This window comes from Leptonychotes weddellii, chromosome 13 (genome assembly GCF_054177405.1).
Source record: "Leptonychotes weddellii isolate Sample4059 chromosome 13, ASM5417740v2, whole genome shotgun sequence".
NCBI lineage: Eukaryota > Metazoa > Chordata > Mammalia > Carnivora > Phocidae > Leptonychotes > Leptonychotes weddellii.
In genome coordinates, this window is record NC_138381.1 from 77283358 (window position 1) to 77311318 (window position 27961).

A 27961-nucleotide genomic window follows, 5' to 3' on the forward strand; every position below is an offset into this window, starting at 1 on the left:
AGGCCCCCGGAAGGATGCACCTCCACCAGCTGCAGGCAGCACCTAACGGCAGTATCCCGAAGCCGTCTGCCCGTCCAGCCCAAATCCCTCCTCCAACAGCGCAAGCCTACCTCCTCCGGGAGTCACGTGCTCCCAGCACCTGCCCTGAGCTGATTTTCAACAGCCTGGAAGTGAAGTGAACCCACCCCCTCCCTCTGTCTCCCAAGCCCTGATCGATCACCCAGGAGCCCCCTTTCACCTGTGTGCTACAGACCCCCACCATCTTCACCATTATTTGCAAAACACTGTTCAAAACCAGCTCCTTGTTTCTCCAACTCAGAGGTCAGCATTTTCTGGAAAGGACCAGACGATACATGTTTTAGGCTTTGCAGTTTCTGTCATGACTACCCTGCTCTGCTGCTATAACAGAAAAGCTGCCACAGTAATATGGAAATGAATGGACATGGCTGTGTGTCAATAAAACTTTATTCACAAAAGAAAGGGTGGGCCAACTTGGCCTAAGAGCCATAGCTTGCCAAGCCCTGCTCTAACATAAATAATCCCTCGATCTCATCCTAAACAGTGACAGCTGACAAACTACAAGTTGATGTACTGGCTTTTTTCTGTTTACAAATATGCATAAAAACAACACAAAGAAACTACAAATATTTTTAAATGTTGAACTTGTTAACCAGTCCAAGTCAGGCAGAGAACCCAGTCCTTGCTCTGGGCATGTGACCCTTTCACCACAGGGATCATGATTCACCAAGCCAGGAGTTCTAGAATTTTCTAGGCTGAGAATGGAAGTGGTCTTTCTCCTAGCACTCCTCTCTGCTGCTGGGGTAGCCTGAACACCCCCAGAGAGGGTCTCTCGGCCACCACGGAGGGGGCTCCAGCTGAGGGAGCCTGCTGCAGAACAACACGTGCAGATGGTCACCGCCCATCTTGCAAACGGCCTCGGAGCGTGCCGGGGACTGGTCCCAAGAGCCAGCACCCCGCCCCGCCTCTCACCTGGCTCTTGCCGCGGCGCCGGTAGCTCCTCCTCACCAGGCTCTTATAGTTCTCGTTCTTCTTGGTCAGGTAGTAATAGAGGACACACTCAGCCACAGTCTGTGTGACAGAAATAGAAAAATGCTCTGTCCAGTGTGGGTGGTCAGAGCCGGGGGCCAGGAGCCAGAGATCTGGGTTCAAATCCTGCCTCCTCCACACAGAGCGGGGTGCCCCTGGACAGGTCACCGTGCCTTCTCACCGGAGTAATGGGGATGCTCGGAGCACGGACTTCACAGAGCAGTCATGAAGACGGAGCCCTCAGGAACCCCTCCAGAGGTGCTACCTGGCCCCACTGTCCTTGCTGCTGTCTAACCGTAACAACGAGGTGGTCGCCTGCCCTCCCCGGGCCCTCGGGCTCCCAGCTGGGCAAACTCAAAGTCGGCCCCGACCTGGGCCTGGCTCTCCTTCCTCTCAGCGCAGCTCCTTCTTCCCGAACACCTGGGGGCCCCGAGTAACCTCTTCCAAGCTTTGTGACCCAGCCGGACTGTAATGTCCCCAAGCGACTCTTCATCTCTTGGAACATTTATGATTTTCTCTGCCCTGATCTCTTCCACACCCATCTGGGTGTGAACCCTGGTGTCACTTGCTAAGTTAGCGACTGGCCCTCCCTGGAATCCCACCACGTCCTTGCCCAAATGGGAGCGGTAAGAGGACATCCTCAAAGCAACCAGACGCAACATGGTTGTGCCTGCCACCTGCAGCCACGGGCCAACTCCAGGTGACAGCTTGCCTCAGAGGGCTGTTTCGTCAAAGCTGCTGGGTACAGAGGCAGGCTGGGCCTCAAACCTCATGGCCTTTGCCACCTCCAGAATGCACGTGAACAGAGGCTATTTCCCACGTAAACCTGGCCCACACACGAGGTCCACACAGCAGTTGAGAAAATCGTCTTATCAGATGCCAGTATTTGTAAACTGGGCAATGTGGGTGTCTGACTTCCCCTTGAACAATTCAGGGGAGCGCCTTCCTTCCATGCTGGACAACAATGGGCTGACCCTAAGCAGCAGCTGTCCCTGCAGACAAGCACCGGCTGGCCGGCCCACCGAGCTCCCACCCTGCTCCAAGCCTCACTCAGAACACACCTGTCCCCAAAGGCATGGGGGACCATTGGCAATCCCTGCTTCAGACCCTTCTGGAAGCTCTATTTAAGTCCTATCCTGAGCAGCCTCTTACCAAACTATACCATAAAGTTTACTCTCCAGGGTAGAGATTCTGATTCCCCGTTCCCAAGCAATGCTGCTCAACGACCAGCTTCTGAAAACCTTGCCTCCATCCCTGGGGAGCCCTGACCTAGAGCCTCCCAGACTGTCCACACCCCCAGCACGAAGCCATCATGAAGTCAGAAGAAAGGCTATTTATAGGGCTTGCTTCCCCATGCCGGTTTTTCAGGCATGGAAAGATTCTGTTTCCCTACATCGCCCCATCTCCCTCCTTCTATGGTTATCTGCTCATTAAGGGCAGATGCTAAGGACAACTGCTCAACTTTAAAATAACCGCCTGGCTCATGCCCGGACAGCCCTCCCTCAACTGAAAAGCATGAGGCCTCCAGCAGCTGGGCAGATGCCCCATCTCTGGCAAACCTGATTCAAGGGAGTGTGGTGTAAAACACCCAGGACAGCAGCCCCAGAAGGAAACCCTGGCTGGAGCCCTTCCTACTCCATCCTACAACACCGGGGTTCCCAGCGCTGATGCCAACACACAGGGTCTCATCCAGACCCGGCCTGGCTTCCCCCACTCCAGGCACTGCCCGGCCCGACAAAGGGTGCCCAGACACTTCATGTCTACTGGCCAGGGAGGAGGTGGAGCGAAAGGGGGCAGTGCCTTGGGCTGGGTTTGGAGGCGAGGTAGGGTTCAAGTGGCAGTTCTACATGAAGGTTTGTCCAAACGGGATGGGGACTTACTGACCACACGCCTAGCTGCCATCAGGGCGTCAGAAAGCATCCAGTGACAATCAGAGAGGCCAGCCCCCTGAAAGAATGCCACTCTTGCCTATAAAGCCTTAACTGGGACGCTGGGCACAGCATGCATGGCTTCCAGAACCCATGCCCAGTCTGCAAGGACGCTCGCTGCCACGTCTGAGGAGCTGGCTCCAGGGAAGCCGGTGCACACAGCTCTCCTGGGCTTTCCTAGCCTGAGGCTCCACCCCCTCGGCCAGCAGGGGCGGGGCCTGCGACTGCTTCTCAAAGGAAGGAGCATGAGGACCGACAGAGGGGGGTTAGGAAGGAAGGACTGACAGAACAAGGGGCAAGCTGTAGGCAGGGTGGGAGGGTCCTTTGCCCCAGGGCAAGCGGCCGCCCACCGGAGTGGCCCCCAGAGAGGTGCGGGGCTGGCGGGGCGGCCGGGCTGATGGCTGGGCTTGGGGGCAGCGACTCACCTTCCTCTCCAGGAATGATGCGATCAGGCCGAAGTTCTTGGGGTGCTGCATGAACCTGTGGGAGGAGAAAGGCAGGCGTGAGGCCCGGCCACGGGGGGCTTCCCAGCTGGGCGGGCGCCGAGCACCCAGGCGCCTGCCATCTCCGCGGCCCGGCTAGGCGGGCGCCGCCCCACTCGGAGCAATTAAGCCCAGGGGGGTGTGGGAAGGGCGGGCGGGCCGAGGGTAAGAGAGGGCGTTCCTTGGAGTGAGTCACTGGTTTTAGCGCCTTTGAAAATATATTTGTTTGTCCTGCTGGAGGCGGCTTCCAGGAAAAATGAGGACATTGCATGCAGCTCTTTGGTGGGGTTCCCCCCCTTTTAAAATCTGCCTTTGTTTCTATCTCCGGCCGGGTCTGGGAAGCCGGGCCTCACCCGGCCCACGCGGGCCCCCACAGCCAGGCCCCAGGTCAGGCGGCGAGCTGCAGCTCTCCCTGGGAGAGGTGGGAGCACAGGCTCTGAGTGCCCACGAGGAGGCGGCAAGAAAGGACTTACGGCGGAGGGCGTGCGGGGAGCTGGAACCCCACCAGCTGGCTTCCTGTGAAGCCGGCAGAATTACTGGGAAAGGCTCGGCAAGGCTGAAATGTCAGGGCCATAGGAGCAGGCGGGCAGTGGGGGCGGAGATATGGGTCACGGCCGCGGAGGCCCCAGGGATGCTGGGTGGAGTCCCTGGCCGGGGCCCAACCTCAGCCTGACCGTCCCCATGACGCTCCACCGCCCCGCAGCCTCCCCCGGGGAGAGAAGGAGCTGCTGGTGAGGCGGGGTCCCCGGGTCCCCCAAGGGAGCCTGGGCCAGTGCCCGGTGCTCTCCGCCCGGCCCTCCAGATGGCTGGGCAGGAGGCCAATGGGCCCCTCCCTTCTCTCCAACCAGACACCGGAGAATCCGGAATGGCCTCTTTTCTCTTCCAGGAGGAAGCCGCGAGTCAGAGTGGCAGGCTTCCCCGCCTGGGATCCTGCCTCAGGCAGCTTGCAAAGCTGGAGCCAGCCTAATGCCCTTTTTTTCAGAGTTGCCTTCCTCCCCTCTCCCTGCCCCAGTGACATTTCCTCCCCCCTCTAGATCCCTTCCTCGGGGTTTCCCCAAGGAGAGATGGGATCCCAGGAGACAGGGTTTCAAACCTGGAAACCCTCTAGCTCACCTCTTCCACCACCCTCCAACCTAGACCTGTATCTTCTAACAACACTTACTGAGAACTTCCTACCCACTGGGCACCTCTCAGCAGCTAAACAAGGGAGGCACTGTTGCCATACCCATTTCACAGACGTGGAAACTGAGGCTCGGAAAGGCAAAGTGGCTACTGGAGGTGCAAAGCCAGTAAGTGGTGGGGCTCTATGCCACTGGCGCATGATTTGCAGAGGCCCGAGCCCCATCAATTCTGTGGAAAATGAGGCCTTAACCAGGACGGCTCTCCCGGAAAGACTTGGGGCACGAAGCTGAGGCTCAGGGGACATCAGCCCTGCCTGCCCTGTCCCTACCCTTCTGAATTAACAATGAAATCATTAGGTGAAAAGAGCAAACATGAACTCTCCAGAAAGGCTGAAACACAGAAAATACACCAGAAACACTTTTTTTTTTTTTTAAAGAAAGCATAAATAAATAAAAATATCAAACATACCAGGGGGAAGTTAGATACCTAAGGCGATGGGAATTCTTAGCATCCGTGACTGCGGTCCTTCACTAAAATTATAGCACGGCTTATACTCGGGACTTGACTCGTGGCAGAACAATCACACCTGTGACTGTGAGGACCTAGAAATGAGCCCCCAAGGAACTAGGCTTCCTGTCTCCAAGGAGTCAACCCCAAACGCCCCTGGGACCCGCTCCCTGAAGTGCTAGTCCCCAAAAACTGCTCACTCTTGGTAAGCACTCGAGGCCTCGTTACAACACCCCTCTATTTTTACGGATGTTTTAGAATTTCCATACTCAGAAGCTTTTGCAAAAAACACAACCCTCCTGCCCAGACCCTCATGGATGGTCCCCCTGCACGTCCACATCCTGGTGTCTGTGCAGCCAGGTCACGACCCCTGTGCTGCCCATGACCCAGAATCATCCCCGTCCCGGAGGCCCGCCAGGCACTCTGGACCCACAGCAAGTGGCCAGAGAACAGGGTCTCATCCCCTGGCCCTGAGGCCGTCGCCGGAGGCAGAGGCGGAGGCCCAGCGGCTAAGCAGGCAGTCTGTTTCCAGTGCACCCTCCTGGCCAAGCCCTGAGGCCACCGCTCGTGCCTCAGCTTCCCAAGCCCTCCCACCTCACAGGGGCCTGCGCCTGGCATATGCACGGGTCCCTGGTACACATCTTCTCAGTTTGGTTGAGGGGACAGGGGTTTTATCCATTGGCAGCTCCTCATTCGTCTCCCCAAAATACTCCGGTCTTTCGGCGCTTGCCTTTTAGAAGCCCCAAGTCTGACCTCTTACCATTCAATTCCTGCCTCTTCTTTCCGAAGCTACCCTGGTCCCTGGTTCCATCTCCCTTCCCAAAAAGGCTCTCCACTGCAGCTGAGGCCCTGCCCTGACGACAGGGGAGTCTGAATCCTGCCTCCACTGTTTGTAAGCTGTGTGGCCTTCATTAAGTGTCTTAACCTCTCTCAGCCTCTGTTTCCTCAGCTGTGCAATGGGGATGGCCCGGCAATGCCGTTATGAGGGCTAAGAGGAACAGACACACAAAACCCAAAAAGCATTTACACAGTGTGTGGGATGGAGCCACCCACCAGCCTCATATCCCTGCCCTCTGGCCCAGCCTCCAAGATCCTCTGGCTTTGTTCTTCCGATACACACAGCTCCATTTTACATAAGGCTGCCCTCACGCTTTGTACTGGGTTGAATAGTGTCCCCCAAAGTTCATGTCCACCCAAACCTCCGAACGTGACCTTATTTGGAAATGGGTTCTCTGGGGATGTGATTAGTTAAGATGCAGTCACACTGGACTAGCGTGGGCCCTGTATTCAGTATGGCTGGGGTCTTGATGGAAAAAGAAGAAACCAGAGAGACACACGGGGAGACTACATGAAGACAGAGGCAGGGAGAGAACGAAGCATCTACAAGCCAAGCAACGACGAAGGTTGCCAGGAGCCCCCAGGGGCTGGGGGAGAGGTGCAGGGCGGATGCTCCCTCAGAGCCTCCGGAAGGAACCAACGCTGCCCACACCTTGACCTAGACTTCTGGCCTCCAGAGCGGAGTGAGGATAAAATTCCTGTTGCTGTGAGCCACCCAGCTTGTGGTCACTGGTCACGGTGGCCCCAGGAAGCCCGTCCACGCCTCAGCAAGAAGGGCTTCCCGGGACAGGAGAAGCCCGAGAGGGCCGCAGTGGCCGGTACCCCGGCATCACGGGACTCACTTCTCCCGGAAGGTCTCCTTCTCCTGCTCGCTCCACATGTTCATGACCTGGCGGTCTTTGTACACCTTCATGGGGTCGTCCATGAGCCCGTTCATGTTGATGAACTTGATGCGCTGCTGGTCAGCATCGTACAGCATCGGCGGGATCACAGCCAGCTGGCGCATCTGCTTCTCCAGGTTCTGGAGGGAAGAGGAGAAGGCGGAGGGCCCGGGTCAGAGGGCTCCCAAGGGCAGCCTGGGGACGGGCCGGGGAGGGCTCCTGCCAGCGGTGCGGGACCGGGCAAGGGCGCGGACGTCCCGAGCGAGAGCGGGAAAATGCCGAGCCACAGAGAAAGGGGAGGATGAGTTGAAAATACTAAGAGCCCAATGCCAGGGGGAGGGAGAATTTAAAGGCAGCCCCAGACAGGTTTATGGTGGACGGGGTCGTAAATTAAATGCGGAGAGCAGCAGTGGCCTTATCTGCAGGGAGGGCGGGGGCAATGCATCTTCCCTTTGGAAATCCAAGTGCCATAAAACACGACAGCAAAGACGTTCAGCCAGCTGGGCCAGACCAGCTCGGGAGACAGGCCTGGTCATCCAGGCTCTGAGGGCACGCAGGGCAGGGAAAGGGGCCGGTGAGACCGCGGGCCCATTTCCACCCCACCATCCTCCCCGGCCCTGGCATCCGCTCCTTCAAGCATGCCCACTTGGGATCTAGCCTGCCCGGCCCCGTGCACGGCAGGAGTCGGGCGCACTCGCTCATAATGCATCAGGATGGCTATTAAGAGGCTCTGAGCCACCACTCAGCTGGGCTCATTTCCCCAAATCTCTGCAGCCAGACCATTACTGGCGATTAATTACCCATCTGAGGAGGCAGGCAAAGGCCCAGCACGGCCATGGTCAGCTAGTTCAAAGGATCCGCTGCCTGGCCTCCCACAGCCAACCTCTCCTTCGGCGTTTGGGATTCCCAGCAGAGCACACAGCCCTGAGCCCCAGCTCAGAAAGGACTACCCCCCGCCCCGGCCACCGGAGGCCTGAGCCTCCCAGCACTTGGCACTGCCCTCCAGTACCAACACCTCTCCCGTTGTCCTCGGCTGCCCCACATGCGCACTAACGGCCGACCACGGGCCTGGTCACAGGCAGAACTCTCCCCTGGCAGGACCCCCTGCCCTGCCCTCTCGGGGTGTCTTCCTGGGCATGCACCATGACTGCCAAAAGCTCCCCACAGGGTGGGGGCGACACCTCTCCTCCCGCCCAACCCCTCCTTCCTACCCTCCCAGGGAACCTCCAGTCAGCTGAAGTCTCTGTCCTAAATACCCTTTTCCCACCACCCCACCCAACTGCCACCCCTCAACAGTCTCGGGAGGCCAGTGGCTACGTGCTCGTGTGGCCGGGACCTGGGGAAGGGGGGCCTCTGTCAGGGGGGCTGGGGACTAGGGAACCTGAATCACCTAAGACGCCACTCGCCCTTGGCCATCAGGCAGGACACGCTTGGGAAAAGGCCACCCGTCCCCGTCTTGCTTCCAAGGCAAACTGAACTGGTGTCCACACCCCTGCAGGACGGGCACACAGCCACAGCCCAGTGGGCCCGGAGCTGGAGCAAACCCGCAGGTGTGACTGCGGGCGAGGGCTGAGTTCTGCTTTCTGGGCACCGAATGGTGTTCAGAATAGGGACGTACCATGTGAAGTTTTTTTTTTTGTTTTTTTTTTTTAAAGATTTTATTTATTTATTTGACAGAGAGATAGAGAGCACAAGTAGGCAGAGTGGCAGGCAGAGGGAGAGGGAGAAGCAGGCTCTCCGCTGAGCAGGGAGCCGGACATGGGGCTCGATCCCAGGACCCTGAGGTCATGACCTGAGCCAAAGGCAGACGCTTAACCGACTGAGCCACCCAGGCGCCCCCCATGTGAAGTTTTTAAAAAGAAGATCTCTTTTCATGGCCAGACAGTCTGAATCACCTGCATCAAAATTATGTGGGTAACGGTGAAAATGCAGAGTCCTGGGCTCCTCCCCGGACTGGCTAAATCAGAACCTCTGGGGGTAGGGCCTGTGCGGTGGGAGAATCAGCAGCTGGAGCGGTGCTCCGGTGATGCAGGTGTTCGCTGCCCACCCCGCCCCGTGTGGCAGCCACGAACCAACCAACCACACGTGGCTGCTGAGCACCCACCATGTGCCGGGCTGACCAAGGAACTGAAGTTGTCGTTTTCTCTCCTTTTAGTTCGTTTCGACGTGAACAGCAGCGTTGCCAGGGGCCGCTGCACTCCGGGTCAAAGCCCCCAGGGAAGACTGGGCTCCCCTCCTCTCACGAGCCTCCCTCACGCCTGCTGTGTTGCCAGGACCAAGCAGGTCAGAAGCTTGACCTGCGAGACCCGGGACGGACCAGGCTGGCACGACATGGTCCTCACCCCCTCTGCTTCCTGATCGTCTCTGGGCCCCAAGACCACCGCCAGGGTCACCCAGGCGGCGCTCCGGTCGTCCGGAGGGGCCCAAGGGAACAAAGAAAGTGCGCTTGCGCTGGCAGGGCTGGGGGTCCTGCCAGGAGGCCGCCAGCCTGGTGGATGGTCGCTGCGTGGGGATTGTCCATCTGCCCCCAGTCCGGGCACCAAAAAGCTGACCTAGAAAGCACAGTTCTCAGGCACCCCTGCCTCTGGCTTCTGGTGGGGCTCAGCCAATGGGAGGCACTGGGAGAAGGCGGGAGCTGCTAATGCAGCCGGTATTCCCAGCTTCCTCCCTGCTGGGGCACCAGGTGTGGCCTCCTGGCCGTGTGCTCCCAGACGGCCGCGGCCGGGCAACACCCCTTTCTCTGCTGGCCCTTTAGGCTTGGAGACAGGTGACGGCCACTCCCCCGGGGCCTCAATACCCTGCACTGGTTCTGCCCACACTTTGGGGACAAGCCCTTTGGTTTCAACCATCGGGGTGAATTCTGCTTCCTGCCACGACACTGCCATGGATGGGAGACAGAGGGGAGTAAAGCCGAGGCCAGAGTCAAAGCCGTGCTCTTACCTCCTGCTCTGAGAGGCCATCGATGATCTCTGACACCTCGTGCTCGCTGCGGGCGGCCGACATGGAGAGCCCGCTGCCCCGCTGGCCCACCCTGCTGGAGACCAAAGGGACACACTCAGGACCGGCCCCTTGGCAGCCGGGACTCCAGCAGGCACCACAGACCAAGCCCACAACTTCCCCAGAAGCACAGTGTAGGCGGCAGGGAGGAAGGTGTAGAGGGGCCAGGCCTCTCAAACCCACAGGGACCCCCCAGGCTGTGGGGTCCCGGGAGGGCATGGAGCCCCCACCCTGACCCAGGAATGCCACAGGGGCTCCATCCCATCTTCTCTCCTAAGATGCCCCCAAAAGCCCCGCCCCAGAGATCCCTGTTGAAATCCCAGCCCCACCTCTCCAGAACCTGTGCCTCAGTTTCCTCCCCTGTAACAGGGGGATAGCGTGGCCCCGGCTCCCAGGGCTGGGAGGGGGCATTCAGTGAGGTGCGGACTGTGAGTGTCCAGGAAAGCACAGAAGCTCCATCATCACTGCTCACTGCCTATCACCCTATCCGCGTAACAACACAACCACAGCTACCCATCATCGAGCACCCACTGTGCCCCAAGCACTCCTACACAGGACCTCACACAATCCTCGTGACCGCCATGTGAGACCAGTGTCCTGATCCGGCTCCCAAGCCAGCAGGCAGTCCTCTCGTCTCCGACCCACACGCAGGATCCCAAGCTCAGCTGCCTTCAGGGGCCACGTAGGCCACGTAAATGAACAAAGCTGGAAGGTGGCAGCCCATGGCACGTGGGAAGGACAGCTTGCTCCACCAACACATCCTGAAGTTTCAAATAAGCATCAAGGCCAAGCAAGCTCTGAGTGATTAATCCAAGGACCTCATGCGGCCCCTGTCGCCGGTGGAAGACCCCGCTGTGCTTTCTGTTTCACACCAGCCACGGCCCTTCTGCTGACCCGGGTCCTCGAGGCATCGTGGAGGAACACAAGCGGTGGGTGGGGTGGGAGGAAGGAGGAAGCAAGGAAGGGAGGAATTCAGGCTCCAGCCCCTGGCTCACCTCTGCATGCGCTCCTGCAGCTCGCGCTGCTTGCGGATCTCAGGAAATTGCTTCTCGTAGTACTCGCGCACCTTGCTCTCCTTGGCCCGCCGCCGGGGATTGTTCTCGATGCGTTCCACCTTCTTCTCCCAGGCCTCCATGAGCTGGTCATAGCGCTGGCAGAACTTCTGTTCCTGGGGGAGCACAGCACGGGGGGCACCGATTAGCAGTTCATCCTCCATCTGGAGGCCAGCCCCTTCCCCCCAACTCTGCGCTCCCAGCCCGCTCTGCACGGACGCACACACGGCCCACACGGAGACCTGGGCAGACCCGGGCCCCAAGAAAACCCACAGGCGGAATTCCCTAAGGGCCCAGCCGCCTCCTTCCTTGGGAGATGGGCCACCGGCCTGGCCTCCTTCTAGAAACGTTTCATCCAATCCAACAGCCACCAGCCACATGTGACCAAGTTCAAATCACATTAAGTAACATTTAAAATTCAGACCCTGGTTCCCCCCAGACACATTTCTTATGCTCCATAGCTGCAAGTGAGAAGGGTGATCATGCAGAGTGGACAGCACACACAGAGACCATTTCCATCACGGAAGTAAGTTATGTTAGACAGTGAGGCTCTGGGGTGTCTGTCAGGTTTGGGGCGGCCCCCTAGAAAGCATCCTCTTTCTGAAAAGTTCCTCATTCTGGCCTCAAGCTCAGCCGTGATCCCAGGCCCAGGGAGTCTAGGTGAAGTCCCAAGCAGCTCCCAGGAAGAAGCCTCACCACCTCTCCTGGACAAGGAAGTCCCTCACAAGTCTAACCACAGTGTCACCCACTGTTTGTCCCCCACCCAGCCAGGAACATAGCTGCCTGGCTTCCGTATCTCCAAGGTGACCTGGACCTTGAGCAGGTGGGGAGCAATAAGCCGCCCATAAGACCCCGATCTCCCTGTCTCTAACAGCTGTGCTGGACAGATGGCACGGTCTGGGAGTCTCGCTTGAACGCCCTCTTGATGCTTCAGCACAATCAGAAAACCCCTCTCGTCCTCGTGATCAGACACTCCACCCCATCCTACATTTCAGCCTGGCTAAGGCAACCTGTGACCTTGGTCTTCAGCAAACCGAGCAGGGCAGCAGTCCCCAAGGGGAGCTCAGGCCAGCTTTGACAGGGAGCAGAACCTGACCCCCAGCTCCCGGGGGTCCCACATGTATGTGGGCTGCTCCAAGAACCTGCCAGGGATCAGGACATGGTTCCAGCAGCAGACAACTGCCACACCATTCGTTCATAGCTCCGTGGTGCGGACAGCTCCTCACTGGGCATGAGGACTGGGGCAGAGGACATCCAGCCTGTCACTATCACAGCATGGGACCCGTTTCAACCTTATAGCTCCTGCCGGAAAGGCTGCAGTCTGATGGACAAGAGTGAAAAAATGTGTCGGGTGGGAGGATGGGGAGAAAAATTCACCAAACCAGCAGAGGAAAATAATGAAGTTACTGGAGAAGACATGCAGGGCCCGTGTCCACTGCACCGGGTGCCTGGGGACAACGCACTGCAGGAGGCAACAGCCCTCCCCGGGGAGCACGACCGCTTAGCGGGGTTTCCCTGAGGTGGATCCACTGATCAGGGGAGGAAGCAAATCTCCCCCTCACGTTCACACACACGCTCACCCTTGAGACGCTGGGGCAGAGCTAAGCCTGTGTGTGGGGTGCCGGGAGCAAATATCTGCAGAGGACAAGGAGCAGGGCCACCGTGCCCCTGCGACCGCCGTCTGCATGTCTTATGAGGACATGTCGCCCCCCACCTCTTGCTTGCCCGCAATCAGAGCTCACCCTCGCCAGCCCCACCACCAGCCCCGACACCAGCTGAATGTTCCTGAGTCACGTGCCGGGCACAGAGCGGAGTCCTTCCTGCGGGCAGACTAACCCAAACCCTGTGCTGGCCACGACTACCATCCCTGTCGTCCAGGTGGGACTCAGAGCCCAGGTAGGTCAGCCCCTGCCTGGCATCGCTTAGTGCGGGAGCTGGGGCCAGGATCCCGGCAGCGGTGGCCGACAGGGACTCTGAGATGACATCCGATGCACCTGCTTGCCCCTTGCTGCTGGTGTTTTTGGCGTCATTCCCAAGAGTCCACTGCCAAACCCAAGGTCATGAAGCATCAGCGCTGTGTTTCTCCCTAGGAATGTTATGGTTTCAGTTCTTGCATTTAGGCCTTCAGTGGACTTGGAGTTGGTATTTGCATCAGTTCTGGGAGGTGGGGGTCCAGCTGCACTCTGCGTGTGGATACCCGCCATCCCAGCACCATCTGCTCAGGAGACCAGCCTTTCTCACTGAGTGGATTCGGATTCGGCCTCTTGTGAAAGATCACCGGGCCACAGGTGTGAGGGCTTATTCCGGGCTCCTCCATTCTGTCCCACGGGTCTCCGTGTCGGTCCTTATGCCACCACCACACTGTTATTACTGTAACCTCGTCATCCATTTTGAAATCAGACGCACATGGTTGTTCTCCTTCCATGCCCCAGGGACCGAGGGCCAGCCTGCAGCTGACAGTTCTTAGTGCCCAGTGTATGCCCGGCGTCACCCTGAGCACCCCATGTGCAGCCTCTCACTCAGTGACCCAACGAGGTGGGTGGTAATACCCTCACCGAACAGAGGAGGAAACTGAGGGCAGACGTTAAATGATTTGCCCCCAGATGCCCAGCAGCACCAAGCTTTGAAACCCCCTGCCCTGCTGGGCGCGGCATGATGCAGCTCTGCACTCAGGGAGGCGAGGGGAGATGGGGCTCCCCGAACACTGGGGAAGGCAATCTCAGGCCAAGGGAAGGGGGCAAGGAGGCTGGTGTTGGAGAAGGGCAGCTGGAGCCAGAGCTCCAGAGCTCACCTCTCGACCTGCAGGGAGGACACGGCTCCTGCAGGCACCCTCCAGGGCTCAGCAGGACACAGCTCAGAGAACCTGCAGAAAGCTCTCCGCACGGGCTCTCCTGAGCACCAGGGCTCCCAGTGCCCCCCCCACCTCGTGTTCATGAGGAGGGTAACAGACTGCAACTCTCCCCGCCCCCGGCCTACCCAGCGCTCAGGCTGCAGAAGCAAGTCATGGATGCCGGGGCGGGTCTGGGAAAAGCCCCGACGCGGAAAACAGGGAAACTCGGAGGTGCGGGGGATGGAAGAGGGGTGAGCAAATCTTCAGCTGGCTCTAAAAGCATGTAAATGACAAGGTGGGTGGGGACAAGCCAAGGAAAGCGGACAGGCAGACTATGCTGAAAATAAGCCAGTGCCCACTGTGGTGGGCTGAAGGGTGACCCCCAGAATCTGTAGATTATTTGGCTTTATTTGACAAAGCACCTGAGATGAGGTCGTCCTGGATTAGGGTGAGCTCTGAACCATGTAGTCAGGTGTCCACGTGGGAGAAGAGACAGGGAGATGGTCCTGTGGATACAGAGGCTGAGACCAGAGGGTCACAGCCACGGCCCAGGGATGCCTGGGGCCCCCAGGGGCTGGGAGAGGCAGAAGAGATCCACCCTAGAGCCTGTGATGGGAGCACAGTTTTGCCCACACCTTGACTTTGAACTCCTGCCTCTGGAGCCATCAGAGTATACATTTCTGTTGGCTTCAGCAGCCTGGCTTGTGGTCACTTACAGCAGCCTCAAGAAACAGGGACACCCACCCTCCATACTGGGCATACCTCCTGGCTGTCCCAACCTGCAAGGCCACGATCGCTGTCACACGAACCCCCTTTACCAGGCACCACCTTCAACCCTCTGCAGCAAGCATGTGGCTCAAAACCCACTGCAGCCCACCACATTTCGAAGAGGAGGAAAAGTGAGGCTCGGAGCGAGACAGCGCTCCCCAGATCGCACACAGCAGGCCATGGCAGGTGGGTTGAACCTGAGCCCCTGTATTCACAGCACAGCCTTACTACCCCCACCCACACCCCCAAGTCTGGCCTCCCAGGGGGCTGAGCTCAGCTTCCCAAGGAAGGGCAGGGCGGGCTGGGAGGTTCATGTTGGTGTCCCTCTGGGGGCAAAGCCTTGGCTCTCTGGGCAAGGCAGGAGTGCAGGCATTGTGGACAGCTGGCTTGTGGTCCCCGGAACCTCTAAGGAGTGGGGCTCCCTGGTCTGAGGGGAGCTGGCTCACAGTGGGGACAGGGCATACAGATCTGAGGTCTGGGGGGCCATCTGGACCAAGACCCCTCCCAATCCTTGCTGAAAACAATGCATCGGGGGTTTTGGGTTCATTACAGAAGAACAACAACATGATCATTCCAAATGCCCTCCCACTACTGCTTAGGGGTCTCTCTTAAGATGGGCTCAGCGTAGCCTCAGAGACACCCCAAATTTCTTATTAGTCTCCAGTTGCTCTATCTTTAAATAAGCCCACTTTCCCCTCCACCCCCTTAAGGGACCCCCCAAGCAATTACATGGATCCTTCTAAAATGTACTTTATAGAGTTTCTTCCTCCGGCCCAAAATGAACCCTATCCCCAGACAGGGCAATGGAGGACATGAATGTGGCCGAGGCTGAAGATCACAGGGAATGGCTGTTCATTCTTCGGAGTGGTAATGACAGAACTTCCTATCCTCTCAGGACACGGGTGCAGAGGCGTTAGGGACAAGGGTCCAGGTGCCTGCACCTACTTCCTACCAGTTCGACGACAACAACATTCATACTTGCGCGTGCGCACACATGCAGCAAAGAAGTGTTCGCACTGACCGATTCTACACAGTGGGAATATAGGTGTTCGCTGTATTCTGTCAAATTTCCTGTTCGAAGATTCTCATAAGAGACTTCACATTGTTTATTAAAAATACACTTAAAAGAATAAATTAAGGGTCCCACTGTGTTTACAATAAAATCTGAATGCTCCATCCTGGTTGGAGTCAAGTGTGTCTAGGTGATCTGGCTCCCATGCCATTCACATCAACCACGAACCCCAGCTCAGGCACAGTACTCCAGACTTGCCTGCTACATTCTATCCCGTCCCACCCAAGCTGGTTCCAACCACAGGGCCTTTGCACTTGCTGTGCCCTCTGCCTGATACTCTGGATTTCCACACAGCTGCTCCTTCCTGGTCGTTCCCACTTCTGTACTGAGGTCACCACCCAGGACATGCAGGGTGTCCCCTCCACACAGCACTTCTCACTGTGTCTCCTCTGCTCAGCCACTGTACCAGGCTCACAGCAGATCCTGGCTGTATATTTAACTCAATGAATAAGATAGGACGCCCACTTTCAAGAGCCCCATCCACTCCACCTCTGGTCACCATCCAGTCAATCCGGGGGTCTGAGAAAGCTGAGAAAGGAAAGGTGAGAAGCCTGCCACTTCTCACCCATGGACCTCTGGGGTCCGAGTGCCACCTGCCAGCTTCCCAGCCACCCGGCATTTGTGCCAGAAGTCTCTCCTCTCTTCTGGGACCCAACTGAGGCCTGGAGCCAGAGCAGGGTGGGTTCAGAGGGACCATGCCCTCAAATGATCCATTCAGAGCTTTGGTGAGATGGTCTGAGAAAGGACAGCTCAGCGCTCCCTCTGGCTCTAGAAGACTCAGATCTGCGGCAGGAATTCAGGTCCCACAGAGAAACCTGTTTGTCAACGTGCTAACACGCAGAGTCGGAAAAAAACTGCACAGAAATGAAGGGAAAACGGGACCAAACCACTCCTGAACTCCACCAAAGGACCTTTTCAGCCACCAATTCCTGTACTGTTTAAGCTCATAGGAGCCAGATCTTCCCTCACGGTGGAAAGAGTACTAACGAGTGACCTCCCCTCCCTGGCTGGGCCCTGACCCCTCCCGCCCCGTGAATCAGTGATGTAAAAGCCACCCTGAACCACAGCTGCCCGTGTCCCCTCACACTCTCCGCCTTGGGCCCGCTTCCCACATGACAGGCCAGAGCGTGTGGCCTGGTGCAGGAGTCGCACCCGGGACTCGTGACGCAGCTGCTGCCCACTGCAGCGAGCGAGGGGGCCTCGCTGCCTCCGGGTGCGGGGAAACCTCGTCTCTAAGGGAGCTCCCCGCAGTCCTGCTGCCAGCACACGGCCCACCCCCAACCCCCACACCTCTTCCAACAGACCTCTCTCTTCCTGCCTGCAAAGCCCACGGGTCCTCCGACAAGCAACCCATCTTCCGGGCCAAGATACTGCTTTCTCCCTTTCCAGGATGGCAAAGGAGCGGCAGAATTCCAGACCCCGGACCTCTGTGGGCAGCTGAGCCCCAAGCCCTGGCCTCACCAAAGCACCTGCCATCCCTTCCCGTTTGCCCTGCCGTCCCTGGCCTTTCTCCACAGCCTGGATGCACAGCAGAGACAGCTGCAGGCCAGGAGGTCCCGTGGGCACAGCCTGAGGTGGCCCGGACTGCCTGGACTCTCCAGGAAGCCTGGCCCAGGGGAGCGAGCGGGGAGATTCCAGTGATGGCTTACCCATTGTTTCCGAGCGTGGTTCCTCCTCTTGAAGTACAAGATTAACTTCTTCCGCATCGCCTGGTTTCTAGGCAGGAGGAAAACAGCACATGCGGCAGGTCAGTACTACAGGGTTTCAGATAGTTTGTCCTTCACTGAGCTGTTTCCTGAGAGCAAGCCCTAAGTTTGCCCCTTTATTGGATCTCGGGGAGCTGAGAGACGCCCACAGCCCCCCAGAGGGAGCCATGAACTGCCAATGGTGTTCTTCCTCTCCGAGGTACCCCAACCCACATTTAGACTGAGCGTGGTGTGCGAAAGAGGGGTTCCCAGGGGGATAAGGGTGTCGGTGCTTTCTGCCCTCCCCTTGAGCTGCCATCCCCTGCCACACACGCCCAGGATCCCTTCTGGAAAACCAGCCACAGAGAAACATACACAAACGTGGGCCGGAGAGACCAAGACCCCGAAAGCTATGGCCACCCAGAGACAGGTGTCCCCCGGCTGGCTCCAACCAAGCAGCGCACTCTGGCCTCCAGGTACCCTCGACCTGTGGCAGGCGGAGGTCACCTAAGTAGGGCAGCACAGGTGGGCAGTGGCCAGCAAGGCGACCCGTCAGGAGGCCTCCTTTCCCTCAGACCCGCCCCACGGCCTCCCCACACAAGTGAGTACTACAGCGACGCCTGGGTGGGCCGGGGGGGGGGGGGCGGTCAGGCAGGCCTTGGGAGCCTGGGGAGACCCCGAACTTGCTCACCCCAATCCAAGCATGCAGCAGCACCAGCTTCTCTGGGGAGGGATGCTCCGACTTCCTCATATTCTCAGTAGTGTCCAAACCCCACAAAAAGCTTACAAACCATACCCCATCCAGCCTCCAGGAGATTCCAGGGGCCACCCAGGACCCCAGCCTCAGGAAAAGGACTAAGGTGGTGGGAGTCCCCAGGCCCTAATGGACAGGCAAAGTTCCCCCAACACACGCCTCACGGGGGCTAAAGGGGCTGGAAACAATTGGACACAGGCACCCCATGGATTGTCACACTCGGCCTCCAGGCCCCCGCAGACAGACACCACCACCTCAGAGGGCCCCACTGCCAGGCCCAGCTGTCCTCAGGGTCTGCCACCAGGCCTCTGTCCCCAGCCGAACAAGCGTCCCCCAACCTCCAGTGATCTCCAGCAGGAAGCTGGCATCCTCACTATTTGCTCTCAAGTCCAGGGACTCTAACAAGCCTGCACAGCTCCTCTTAATTAGGAGGGAAAGGCCACAGTGCAAGCATGGGCAGCATCCCCTCTCTGGAACCCCCCGTGGACCCCAGCAGGGTTCAGAGCCCTGTCCACTCTCCGCCTCCCAACAAGGAAACACCACGCCACTTCCAGGAGGATCTGGGGGTGGGGGGGATCCCTGCTTCCCAGGGTCTTTCTGGCCTCGCATGAGCCGGGGCCTCCCCACGGACATCGACCTCCCTGCCTGTCCCCAACAGGGTGCACACTGGGGTCCTCGGTCACACAGGCTGAGATGAGAACACTTAGTCCCATGACAAAATGTTTCAGCAACTTCAGAGGGCCTCCCAGCCTCAACATCCTCGTCTGAAAAATGGGCACAATAACATCATGTTTTCATGTCCTTGGTCATTCAACGGATGTTTACTGAGCACCTACTATGTGCAGGCACTCTTCTAGGCACTGGGGACACAGCCTTGAGCATGGCAGAGTCCCCAGCCCTCATGGAGGTGACGCTTAGAGGGGTCACACAGACAGTAAACAAGATAATCCAGATAATCCTGGATTCAGAAACTTAAATGGTGGTGGGGTAGTGACCAGGACGGGGAGGGGGTAGCTATTTTAGATGCAGTGGTGCAGAAAAGTCTCTCAGAGAGGGCCCCAGGTGAGATCCGGATCAGCAGTGGAAAGAAGCGGAGGGAAAGGCACTCCAGGCAGAGGACTGCAAGTACAAAGGCCCCGAGGTAGGAACAAACTCCCAAGTTCTTGAAGGACAGACAGAAGGCCCATGTGGCTGGAGAGCACTGGGGAGAGGTGGAGGGGGCAAGAGGGAGGAGAGGAGCGAGGCCGGCAGGGCCAGCTGTACGAGGCCTTGGTTTGGGCCGAGTGAAGGGTCTGGGCTTTGAAAAAGACGGACAGAGCTGAGACGGCCAAGAAGCAAGGACAGCCCAGGGCAGTGAGCCCGGGAGCTCCGAGGTCTTGGTTCCTCACATGATTCTCCAACAACAAGAAAGCCATTTCTCTCTGGAGGGGTGGCTGATTCCAGAGCTGGGGCGGGACTACACAAGGACAGCCCAGAGCATCTTTAAGGAAAGAAGGGCTAAAAAGAAGAAAAGAAAAAAAATTAAAAGATCGGAGGAACACAAGTCCCAGCCTGAGCTTCAGCCTGCCGAAGCCGGGAGAGTCCGAGCACAGATTCCGACCACAGTAACACCAGCACCAGACTATAACCCAGAGAACAAAGCACATATCCATGAGTCCACACGGATATGAATAAATGACTGAATAAATAAATAAGGAAGAAGGAGCAAACGTTCCTGACAGAATTCCGATTAATAAGCATACGAGCAAGGCAGGAGATGAAAAAGCACCACTAGAACTCCTCAGCCTGAACTGCTGCAGGAAGATCCATGCGGGAACGGCACAAGACTTGGCCACACTTTGAGGAAAAACAGGACATTTGCACAGGATCAAAGTCTCTTCCCCCAAAACAGTCACCAGTCATTTGTGACTTGTGTCCACAAATTCTGTGGTATTGCCCCAGCAGGAGGTGCAGGCTGGATCCTTGACTTGCCCCTAAAGCACCAAGCACAGGAGGGCTAGACAGGCGCGCACCTGACAGGCCCCGATGGGAAGGGCAGCTCCTCACCTCTGTGGGGCTCCTCCCTCAAATTCACACCCAGTCTCTTCATGAGAAAGCACCAGGCAAACCCGTATCAAGGGACATTCTGCCAAATCCCTGACCACAAATCCTCAAAAGGGTCAGGAAAACCAAGGGAAGATGGAGAAACTGTCACCTGGGGACCAGGAGACACGAGGACAAAGTGCAAAATGGGGACCTGCAATCAGATCCTGGACCAGAAAACAGACATCAGTGGAAAAACTGGAAAAAAGTCTCTGGGTTGGCACAGAGCACTGTCCCACTGTCACTTTCTCAGTTCTGATGAGAGTAGCCTCACTTCCGTAAGATGTTCACATTGGGGGACGCTGGGTGGAGGGTATATAGGAAATTCTACTATCTTTGCCACTCTTCTGTAAATCCAGCTTTAAAAAAAAAGATTTTATTTATTTGGAGAGAAAGAGACAGCACATGAGCAGAGGAAAAGGCAGAAGAAGAGAGAGAATCTCAAGCAGACTCCTCAATGAGCATGGAGGCTGACACAGGGCTCGATCTTGTGACCATGAGACCATGACCTGAGCGGAAATCAAGAGTCAGACACTTAACTGACTGAGCCACCCGGGCACCCCTAAATCTAGCTATTTTTAAATAAATTAAAAAAAACAAAACAGGGTCATGATCTATGTTGAAATCATAGTGAGAACAAATACAGTTTACTTTCGAGCTTGCAGGGGGCTTGGTGTATGTTACGCATTGAAATGTGTCTCCCCCCTCGATGCTGGGAGTCCCAACCCCCTGTACCTCGGAACACAACCCAATTTCAAAACCAGGTCTTTACAGAGGTCAGAGTTAGTATGCATCATGAGGGTGGCGTCCTTATAAAAAGGTGAAGTGCAGACTTGGAGGTGGACACACAGAGAGGCAGGAGGACACGAGAAGACAGAGACGGGAGACAGGGGAGTGTCTACAAGCCAAGGGACGCCCAGGAAGCCAGCAAACAGCAGAAGCTGGAAAAGGCATGGAAGGCTCCTCCCCCGGAGAGACCAGGGCCCCAGCACCCCTTCATTCCCAACTGCTGGCCTCCAGAGCTGGGAGAGGCTCAGCCGCTGTGGTTTGCCGCCACTCGGTTTGGGGTAACCTGACCCAGTGGCCCGAGGCAGCGGACACAGCCGAGGCCAGTGTTCTCCAGCGCGCCCTGGGACGGCCACAGCGTGGGGGCATAGGTGACTCCTGCAGCCACCTCTTCTCACCGTAGCTCCTGCAGGGCAGGAGTTCTGCCCGGCGGATCTGACTTTCCTTCCAAAGCAAGCACCGTGCCTGGCGCCCAGAGGCAGCCACGGACTGCCAAAGAGGACAAATGTCAAGTCGGCAGGTTGCAAACGGGCACGGTCCACCTGGCGGAGCCAGCCCGTGAAAGCATTGTGTTTGGACTGCCATGATTTCTAAAAAAATCTCAAATCACTGCCAGTATCGAAAACCAGAAGTGTTGCATAAAAAGCTGAAGTTAAAGCCTCTTTTAAAAGATCAGGCAGTCTGGCACAGCCCCTCATGGCCACAGCCTGGGGCTGAGGCTGGACCACCCCCCCCTTTTTTTTTTTTAAGGTTTTTTTTAATTTATTTGACAGAGAGAGACACAGCAAGAGAGGGAACACAAGCAGGGGGAGTGGGAGAGGGAGAAGCAGGCTTCCTGCCGAGCAGGGAGCCCGATGCGGGGCTCAATCCCAGGACCCTGGGATCACGACCCGAGCCGAAGGCAGATGTTTAACTTTAAAGGGGATCACCCCTTTAAAGGACGATCAGCTCACCATTCGCCACAGTCTCCGCCACTCCCTACTACCTCCCACCAGCCCTCCCCACTCTACCTTTCCTTCTCGGCCCTGCGGGCATGCATCTGGTTGCAATCCCCTAGACATCTGGCTTAGGGTGTCCACTTGTTCAACATTCTTCTGGCAAACATTTTCGGAGTGTTTATTTTGTCCCAAGAAATGTTTTGGTATCGGAGAGGCAATTAGCTTATGGCAGACAAATCTTTTCTGCTGTGATTTTTTTCTGGCAAAAACAGGGAACACAGTCTCTAATAAGAGGGCTCTAGAAGGGCTGACAAACCAGCAACATGATGAGTTTGACAGCAGAGGCATTTATAGGGGTACAAAGGAGATCTATCATCTCCTGGAGAAGTCAGAGTTTATAAAAGCACAACCTGTGAGGAAACACAGGCCTCATTATCTGGTGCTGGACCCGGGAGGAGATACAAAAACGAAGAGGGAGCGATAAGGGGCTGGAAACTCTGTGGAGGTCCGAGGAGAGTCTGGCCAGGCTCTGGGACCTACAGGGTTCTAAAGCTGAAAAACTTGGGGCAATCAGGGGAGGCTTCCTGGAAGAAAAGAGGTTTGAACTGAGGCTTAGGAGAAGCAGAGCAACAGGGTGGGCAGGGGGAAATGAGAGCACTGAGTTCTAGGGGAGTGAGGGTGATGGTGGATTTAGAGGGGGTGAGGAGGGGCATTCAGGGAGAGCCAGACCCCCAACTACTGGGGAAGAGTAAGATGGAGGAAGCCTGCCTGAGCGGGGCTCTGAACACCTCGAGAAGAGCCTGTCTGACAGGGTAGCTGATGGTCTGAAACCTGCTTACAGGCAAGCAAAATGACTTGCCCAAGGTCACCAGGCTAGTAAGGGGCAGAGCCCCGACTGGAGACCCAGGACAGGTAACAGGGTGGGTGTGCAGATCCAGCTGGCCTCGGAGTTTGGCTGGATGACGCTAGTGAAGTTACTTAACGTCTCTGAACCTCCAGAGCAAGACCACAAAAACCTGTCATAGCAACCTGGGGGTCCCAGGTGCCCTTTCCACCTGCACAGCTCCAGGGCTGACGGCTCCAGTCAGCCAACCCCCACGTGAGGGAGTAGGAGGGAAGAAGTCGGACATCAAGACAAGACAAGCGGGGAACGGAGAGAACCCCAGGAACCAGCAGGCTTCCAGGCCCTGGGAAGATAAGAGGAACAAGGCCAGTGCCCGGGTTGTAACCCCAGAGGAGGGCATACAGGGAATGGCTCGGCCACAGCAGAGCACACAGGAGCAGGAACTGTCCCTGGGCACCAACCCCAGACCCATTCAGGGAATGGCAGGGGGGCTTCTCGAAGGTGGTGAATTCCCTGGAGAACTCTCCTGGCAGGTCCCGAGGGGCGGGACCAGTCCCTCCACAGAGTGCCCATTTAGTCCCGCTGGGGTGGCCCTGGCCCCGGCCCCTTCCCTTGCGTCCCAGAGCCTGGGACCTGGCGCTGAGATCCCGCGGCAAGCGCCCTGCAGGGCCCGGGCAGCCGCCCCCACACCTCCCCAGGACGCAGGTGGTGGAGGGAGAGCAGCAGAGGGGGTACAGGTGACTTCGACACGTCTGAAATTGCCGGCGCAGCAGGAAGTCAAGCGTGAAATTAACTTTAACTGTGCAGCCCCAGCGTGCGCACATGGGGAAATTAAAGTGACAGGGCAAGGTCCTTGGGGAGGGGATAACCTCCCACCTGGCCCAATGACAGCAGCAGGAGGGAGGGGGACGGAATGGGCTGCATGGATGGGGGGCACCCTGGTGGGAGGGTGCCCCGCCCCCACCCAGCCCGATCTCTCATTGTCCTTCTCAAGCTGTCACCAGCTCACAGAATGACAGGTCCCATCCACTCCTGTGCCCATAGGGCCCAGACAGTGCCTAGCACACAGTGAGCGCTCAATAAATATTTGTTGCATGAACAAAGAACAGAAATACACAGATAAAATAGTAAGAAAAAGAAAAATCACAGAATGCTTCCCACGTGCCTGACACTGAGCTCGGCATGGCAGGGACAGTAACTCGCGGAATCCTCAGCAACCCTCGCAGATGGAAACCAAGGCACTGAGCGTAAGTGGCGAGCCACAGGGCCAGATGCTCATGGCCCTCAAGTGGCCCCTCGTCACCAGCATCCATCTCGCGTTTCATGGCCCCCACAGTTGCCCAGGCCCCCGACCTTCGCAGCCAAGGGACTTCCCTGCCCCCGACCCTCCACATCACACCCCTGGCAGCTCCCACAGCACCCAGGCCTGCCACTGCTTGCCTGGATGGCTATGGCTACCTCCACCAAGGTCTCCCGACCCCCAGTCCTTTCTCTCTGCAGCCACCACAGAGAGCTTTGAAAGCAAAAACTCAACACATCACTTCTTGGCATAAACCTCATCACTGGCTTCCCTTCACACATCAATAACATGACCCCAACTCCTCATCAGCCCTGGGTGATCTGCCTGGCACCTTCTCTCCCTCACCTACCCCGTGGGCCATGCTGGCCTCCTCTAGGATCTCACCAGGTCAGTCCGGCCCCAGGGCTTCTGCACTGCTCATTCCCCTTGCCAGGGAGGCCCACACGGCCAGCTGCCGCTCAGCCCCCAAGGGTCCCCCCTGCTGTCAGGTCTGGCCCAGATCCCCTGGCTAAAGCCACCCTCCTTTTCTCTCCTACCATATCTACCATCTGCATAGCATTCTTTTTTTTTTTTTTTTTTTTTTGAGAAAGAGAGAGTGCAAGCTGAGAGGGGGAGAGAAAGAGAGAGAATCTTAAGCAGGCTCCACGCCCAGCACGGGGCCTGACTTGGGGCTCGATCTCATGACCCTGAGATCACAACTTCTTGAGCTGAAATCAAGAGTCGGATGCTTAATCGACTGAGCCACCCAGGCGCCCCTGCATCGCATTCTTTAAAGTGAATGACTGCACTAATTTACTGATGATCTCATTGAAATTAAAAACAGAGGTCATTAGGATTTTCATGGAAAACTAGGAACAAAATCAAAATTCTAAAGATAGATCAGTTCAAATAATTTGCTTACAGATATATTTTTCTAACAAAATTCACCACTTATGTAAGATATCTTAAAATTATTCATCTCTACGTTTTAAACTTAAGCGTGTCCATCTGTGATTTGGTTTTGGAACACATTTCACCAGGCAGTCACCTACTTAGCCAGAATGTACTCTAGGAGACCAGAGCCATTCTCTGATGAAGACTGGGGGGTGCCCTGGTTTCAGTAAGTTTATAGCTTTATTCTACGTAAACAGAGACGTAGCAGCATCTTACCTGCTAGTATTGTTCACATGGATATCTTTTTCCTTTCTTGTTTGGATTTTATGGCTGTTTTTATAAAAGGAAATATCCACATTATTCAGCTTCAAATATTACTCATTTTTTAGTGAACAACTCATGTGAGATTTCAGTACAATGACATTACTACAAAAATTGTTATACCAAAAGGGAAAACATGACTAGGTGTATCAAAGCATAGGGAGCTTAAGATAGCTGTGCGAGCACAGTGCTTTTCATCATCTTGTTTATTTAACGCACTTCCTGTCTCCACTGCTAGACAGAGCTTGATGAAAGAATGGGTCTTTGGTTTGCTGACAGCTGAATCCCCAGGTCCTAGAAGAGGCGCTGGCACATATTAGGTGTTCAGTAAATGTGTGTTGAGCAAATGAATGAATGAATGAGTGAGTGCTTCCGGCAGCCCAGCTCTGATGAAAACACCCTACCGCCAAGCCCCAAACCAGCTATGGCGGCCCTAAGAAGCCCCCCTTGTCCTCACCCACCCTCATCTGGAGCTTGCTCCCTCACCTCTAGCCCTGGCCCCAGGGAAGGCAGGTCCCAGAAAGCTCAGAAGGGGCTGAGGTGGCCTGACTGGAACATTAACCATGTTGAGTCAAGGGGGATTTGGTGCCTGGGCAGCGGACACACCCACAAGGCCACACAAGAGCACAGGCCACAGCAGACACGGAATCCTAGCACTATTCCACTGCACACCCCCCCCAACACACAGGCCACTCTGCAGCCCCTGCCAGCCATGGGCGGGGAGTGACTCGCCAGCAGCGCAGGCGAGGCTTCCTCAGCAGGTGCTCCTGAGCCTAAATGGGCCAAGGACCTCACCGGCAACAAGAGATTTTCTAGGTTGCTCTGTCAGTCACTGGGAGCTGCAAGGGGGTGGCCGTTTTGGTCACCAGCGCTGGGATCAGTCATGCAAGTCCAGAAACTACAAAAGAAGAGACTTCCCCTGTCAACTAGACCAACACCAGTAGATATTTAAAAGCTACTGGGAAGTCTGCAGGTCTCCAGGGATGGGGAGCTCACCACTGCAATGTACACCCTGTGAATCCACCCCAGGGAAGCTTGGACCATCAGACCAGGCTGGACTGCCCACTGGACAAGCTAAGTATTGCCCTCTGAGGTCACACAAAAATGCCTGCACCCTCTCCCAATGATAAACCTTGAACAGTTCAAACACATCCCAAAGAGTCTGCTTATAACCTAACACCACCCAGGGCCCACAGCCACATGTTCCTCACGGGGCAAGGTCTGTAGCTCCCTTTACCGTTTGGACTCCTGGATAACAACATGAGGTACTATCCCCTCCTCAGCCAAGGACACTATGCTCCCATTAATGCATTCTTCCCCCTCCCCCAAAGCCAACCCTCTTCAGGCAGCCACATCTCTAGCGCTTCTCTCCCAGCTTGAAGATATGGAGCCACCAGCCTCCAGCACAATCCTCTTGCTCCATTACGCCAGCTCAGCCCACACCAACTACATGTGGCCCTGAACTGATATTTCTACACTCCTAGCATCCATCTGGGAAAAGACCCCATCACTGGGATACACCGTACCAGCCATTCCCAAAACCTCCTGGTCTGGATTGGTGCTCACAACTGCTCCACACTGGGCTACGCCACAGAGGGACCCCCCCTGAGGAGAGCGTGGGACAATCCCAAATATGCTTACATCAGAGCCCAAACCACAGGCCCCACCTGTCCCAGGGCCATCCCCCATCATCTTGAGCTCGCTTTCTACCCAAACAGCTTCTGCCTGCTCCAAAGGGATGAGGCTTCGCAGCCCTCCACCTCAGTGTCTCCAGGGCTGTGCATGCGTGTCCTTGCCCGCCCTCCCCAGCTGAAGGTCTGCGTCCCAGTGCTTCATGGGACCGCTCCTCCGCCCCTCCCTGCCCCAGGCCTGCTCTGACCCCAACCTCAGCCCTACCTGGCCCAGAATTCTTGCCCCAACTGCCCCCTCCTACCCCTTCCTCTGGCACCTGGCCCTGCCTGGGAGCCCTTTTGGGAACTGAGAACCCACATCCCAGCCCAGATCTCCAAGGCTGGACAGCCTGTCCCGCCAGGCCACGCATCTGCACGGCTGCCCATGAGTACTCACATTTTGATGTTCTCATGATACTGCCTGGTGTCGGAGGGCTGGTTGTACAATGGCTGCAGAGGAAGAGAGAGGAAAGCACTTCAGAGCCAGGCCCGGGGACCGCTCTGCAGTCCCAGGCAACCTCAGCCCCAGCGCCCCAGCGCCCCAGGCCCTGGCTCCAGGGAGTGGTGCACTGGGGTGGGAAGCGGCCGCCGGCAGGCATGAAACAGAACACAGGGATCCAGCCCACAGCCCCCGCTGGGAACGGGCTGTAACCCTCTGGGCACTGCTGTGGGTGCCCTGACCACCGCCCCCCCCAACTAAGGCCACCACGGCTCCTGTGCAGGGCACCAGGCAGGGCTGGCCTGAGCGTCCACGGTGTCTGAGTGCAGCAGTAGTCTCAACATGGACAGCTGCTCAACTTCTTGGCGTCCAAACCACCGTGAGACACCACACGGCCCCACTGCCTGGCGGAGGGAAAGGGCCCAATGCTGCCACGAGTCTGTGAGGGTGACGGCTCACGACAGCCGGGCACCCACAGCTGGGTGCACATGCTCTGGAGAGCAGTGACAAAACACCTGTCAAGGAATGAAGTCATGTATGCCCTATGGCCCCCGGCCCTCCTGCAGATGCCCGAGAATGTTCGGGCACCATGTCCCGCCAAGAGAGGACACCGCCCTGCCCAGACGGCACGGCTCCTAGTAGTGATACGCCAGAAGCAAGCTCAATGTCCCCCACCAGAAGGAAGAAGAGGCACAGAAGGGCTGGTGGGCAGCAGGAATCACACAGAGCCGCCAGGAGGACCCCGG

General features: G+C 57.0%; 1 protein-coding gene across 1 annotated transcript in view; it reads right to left on the reverse strand.

The window, feature by feature from the left end:
* Nucleotides 1-27961, reverse strand: part of NCOR2 (nuclear receptor corepressor 2) — a 164559-nt gene that overhangs the window by 78739 nt on the left and 57859 nt on the right. The window contains exons 8-14 of the mRNA XM_081800960.1: nucleotides 27174-27226; nucleotides 17173-17239; nucleotides 10797-10969; nucleotides 9745-9838; nucleotides 6766-6944; nucleotides 3401-3455; nucleotides 991-1089 (exon numbers count right to left, since the gene is read on the reverse strand). Of these exons, the coding sequence (XP_081657086.1) occupies nucleotides 991-1089; nucleotides 3401-3455; nucleotides 6766-6944; nucleotides 9745-9838; nucleotides 10797-10969; nucleotides 17173-17239; nucleotides 27174-27226 (720 nt within the window). The remainder of the gene's footprint in view (nucleotides 1-990; nucleotides 1090-3400; nucleotides 3456-6765; nucleotides 6945-9744; nucleotides 9839-10796; nucleotides 10970-17172; nucleotides 17240-27173; nucleotides 27227-27961) is intronic.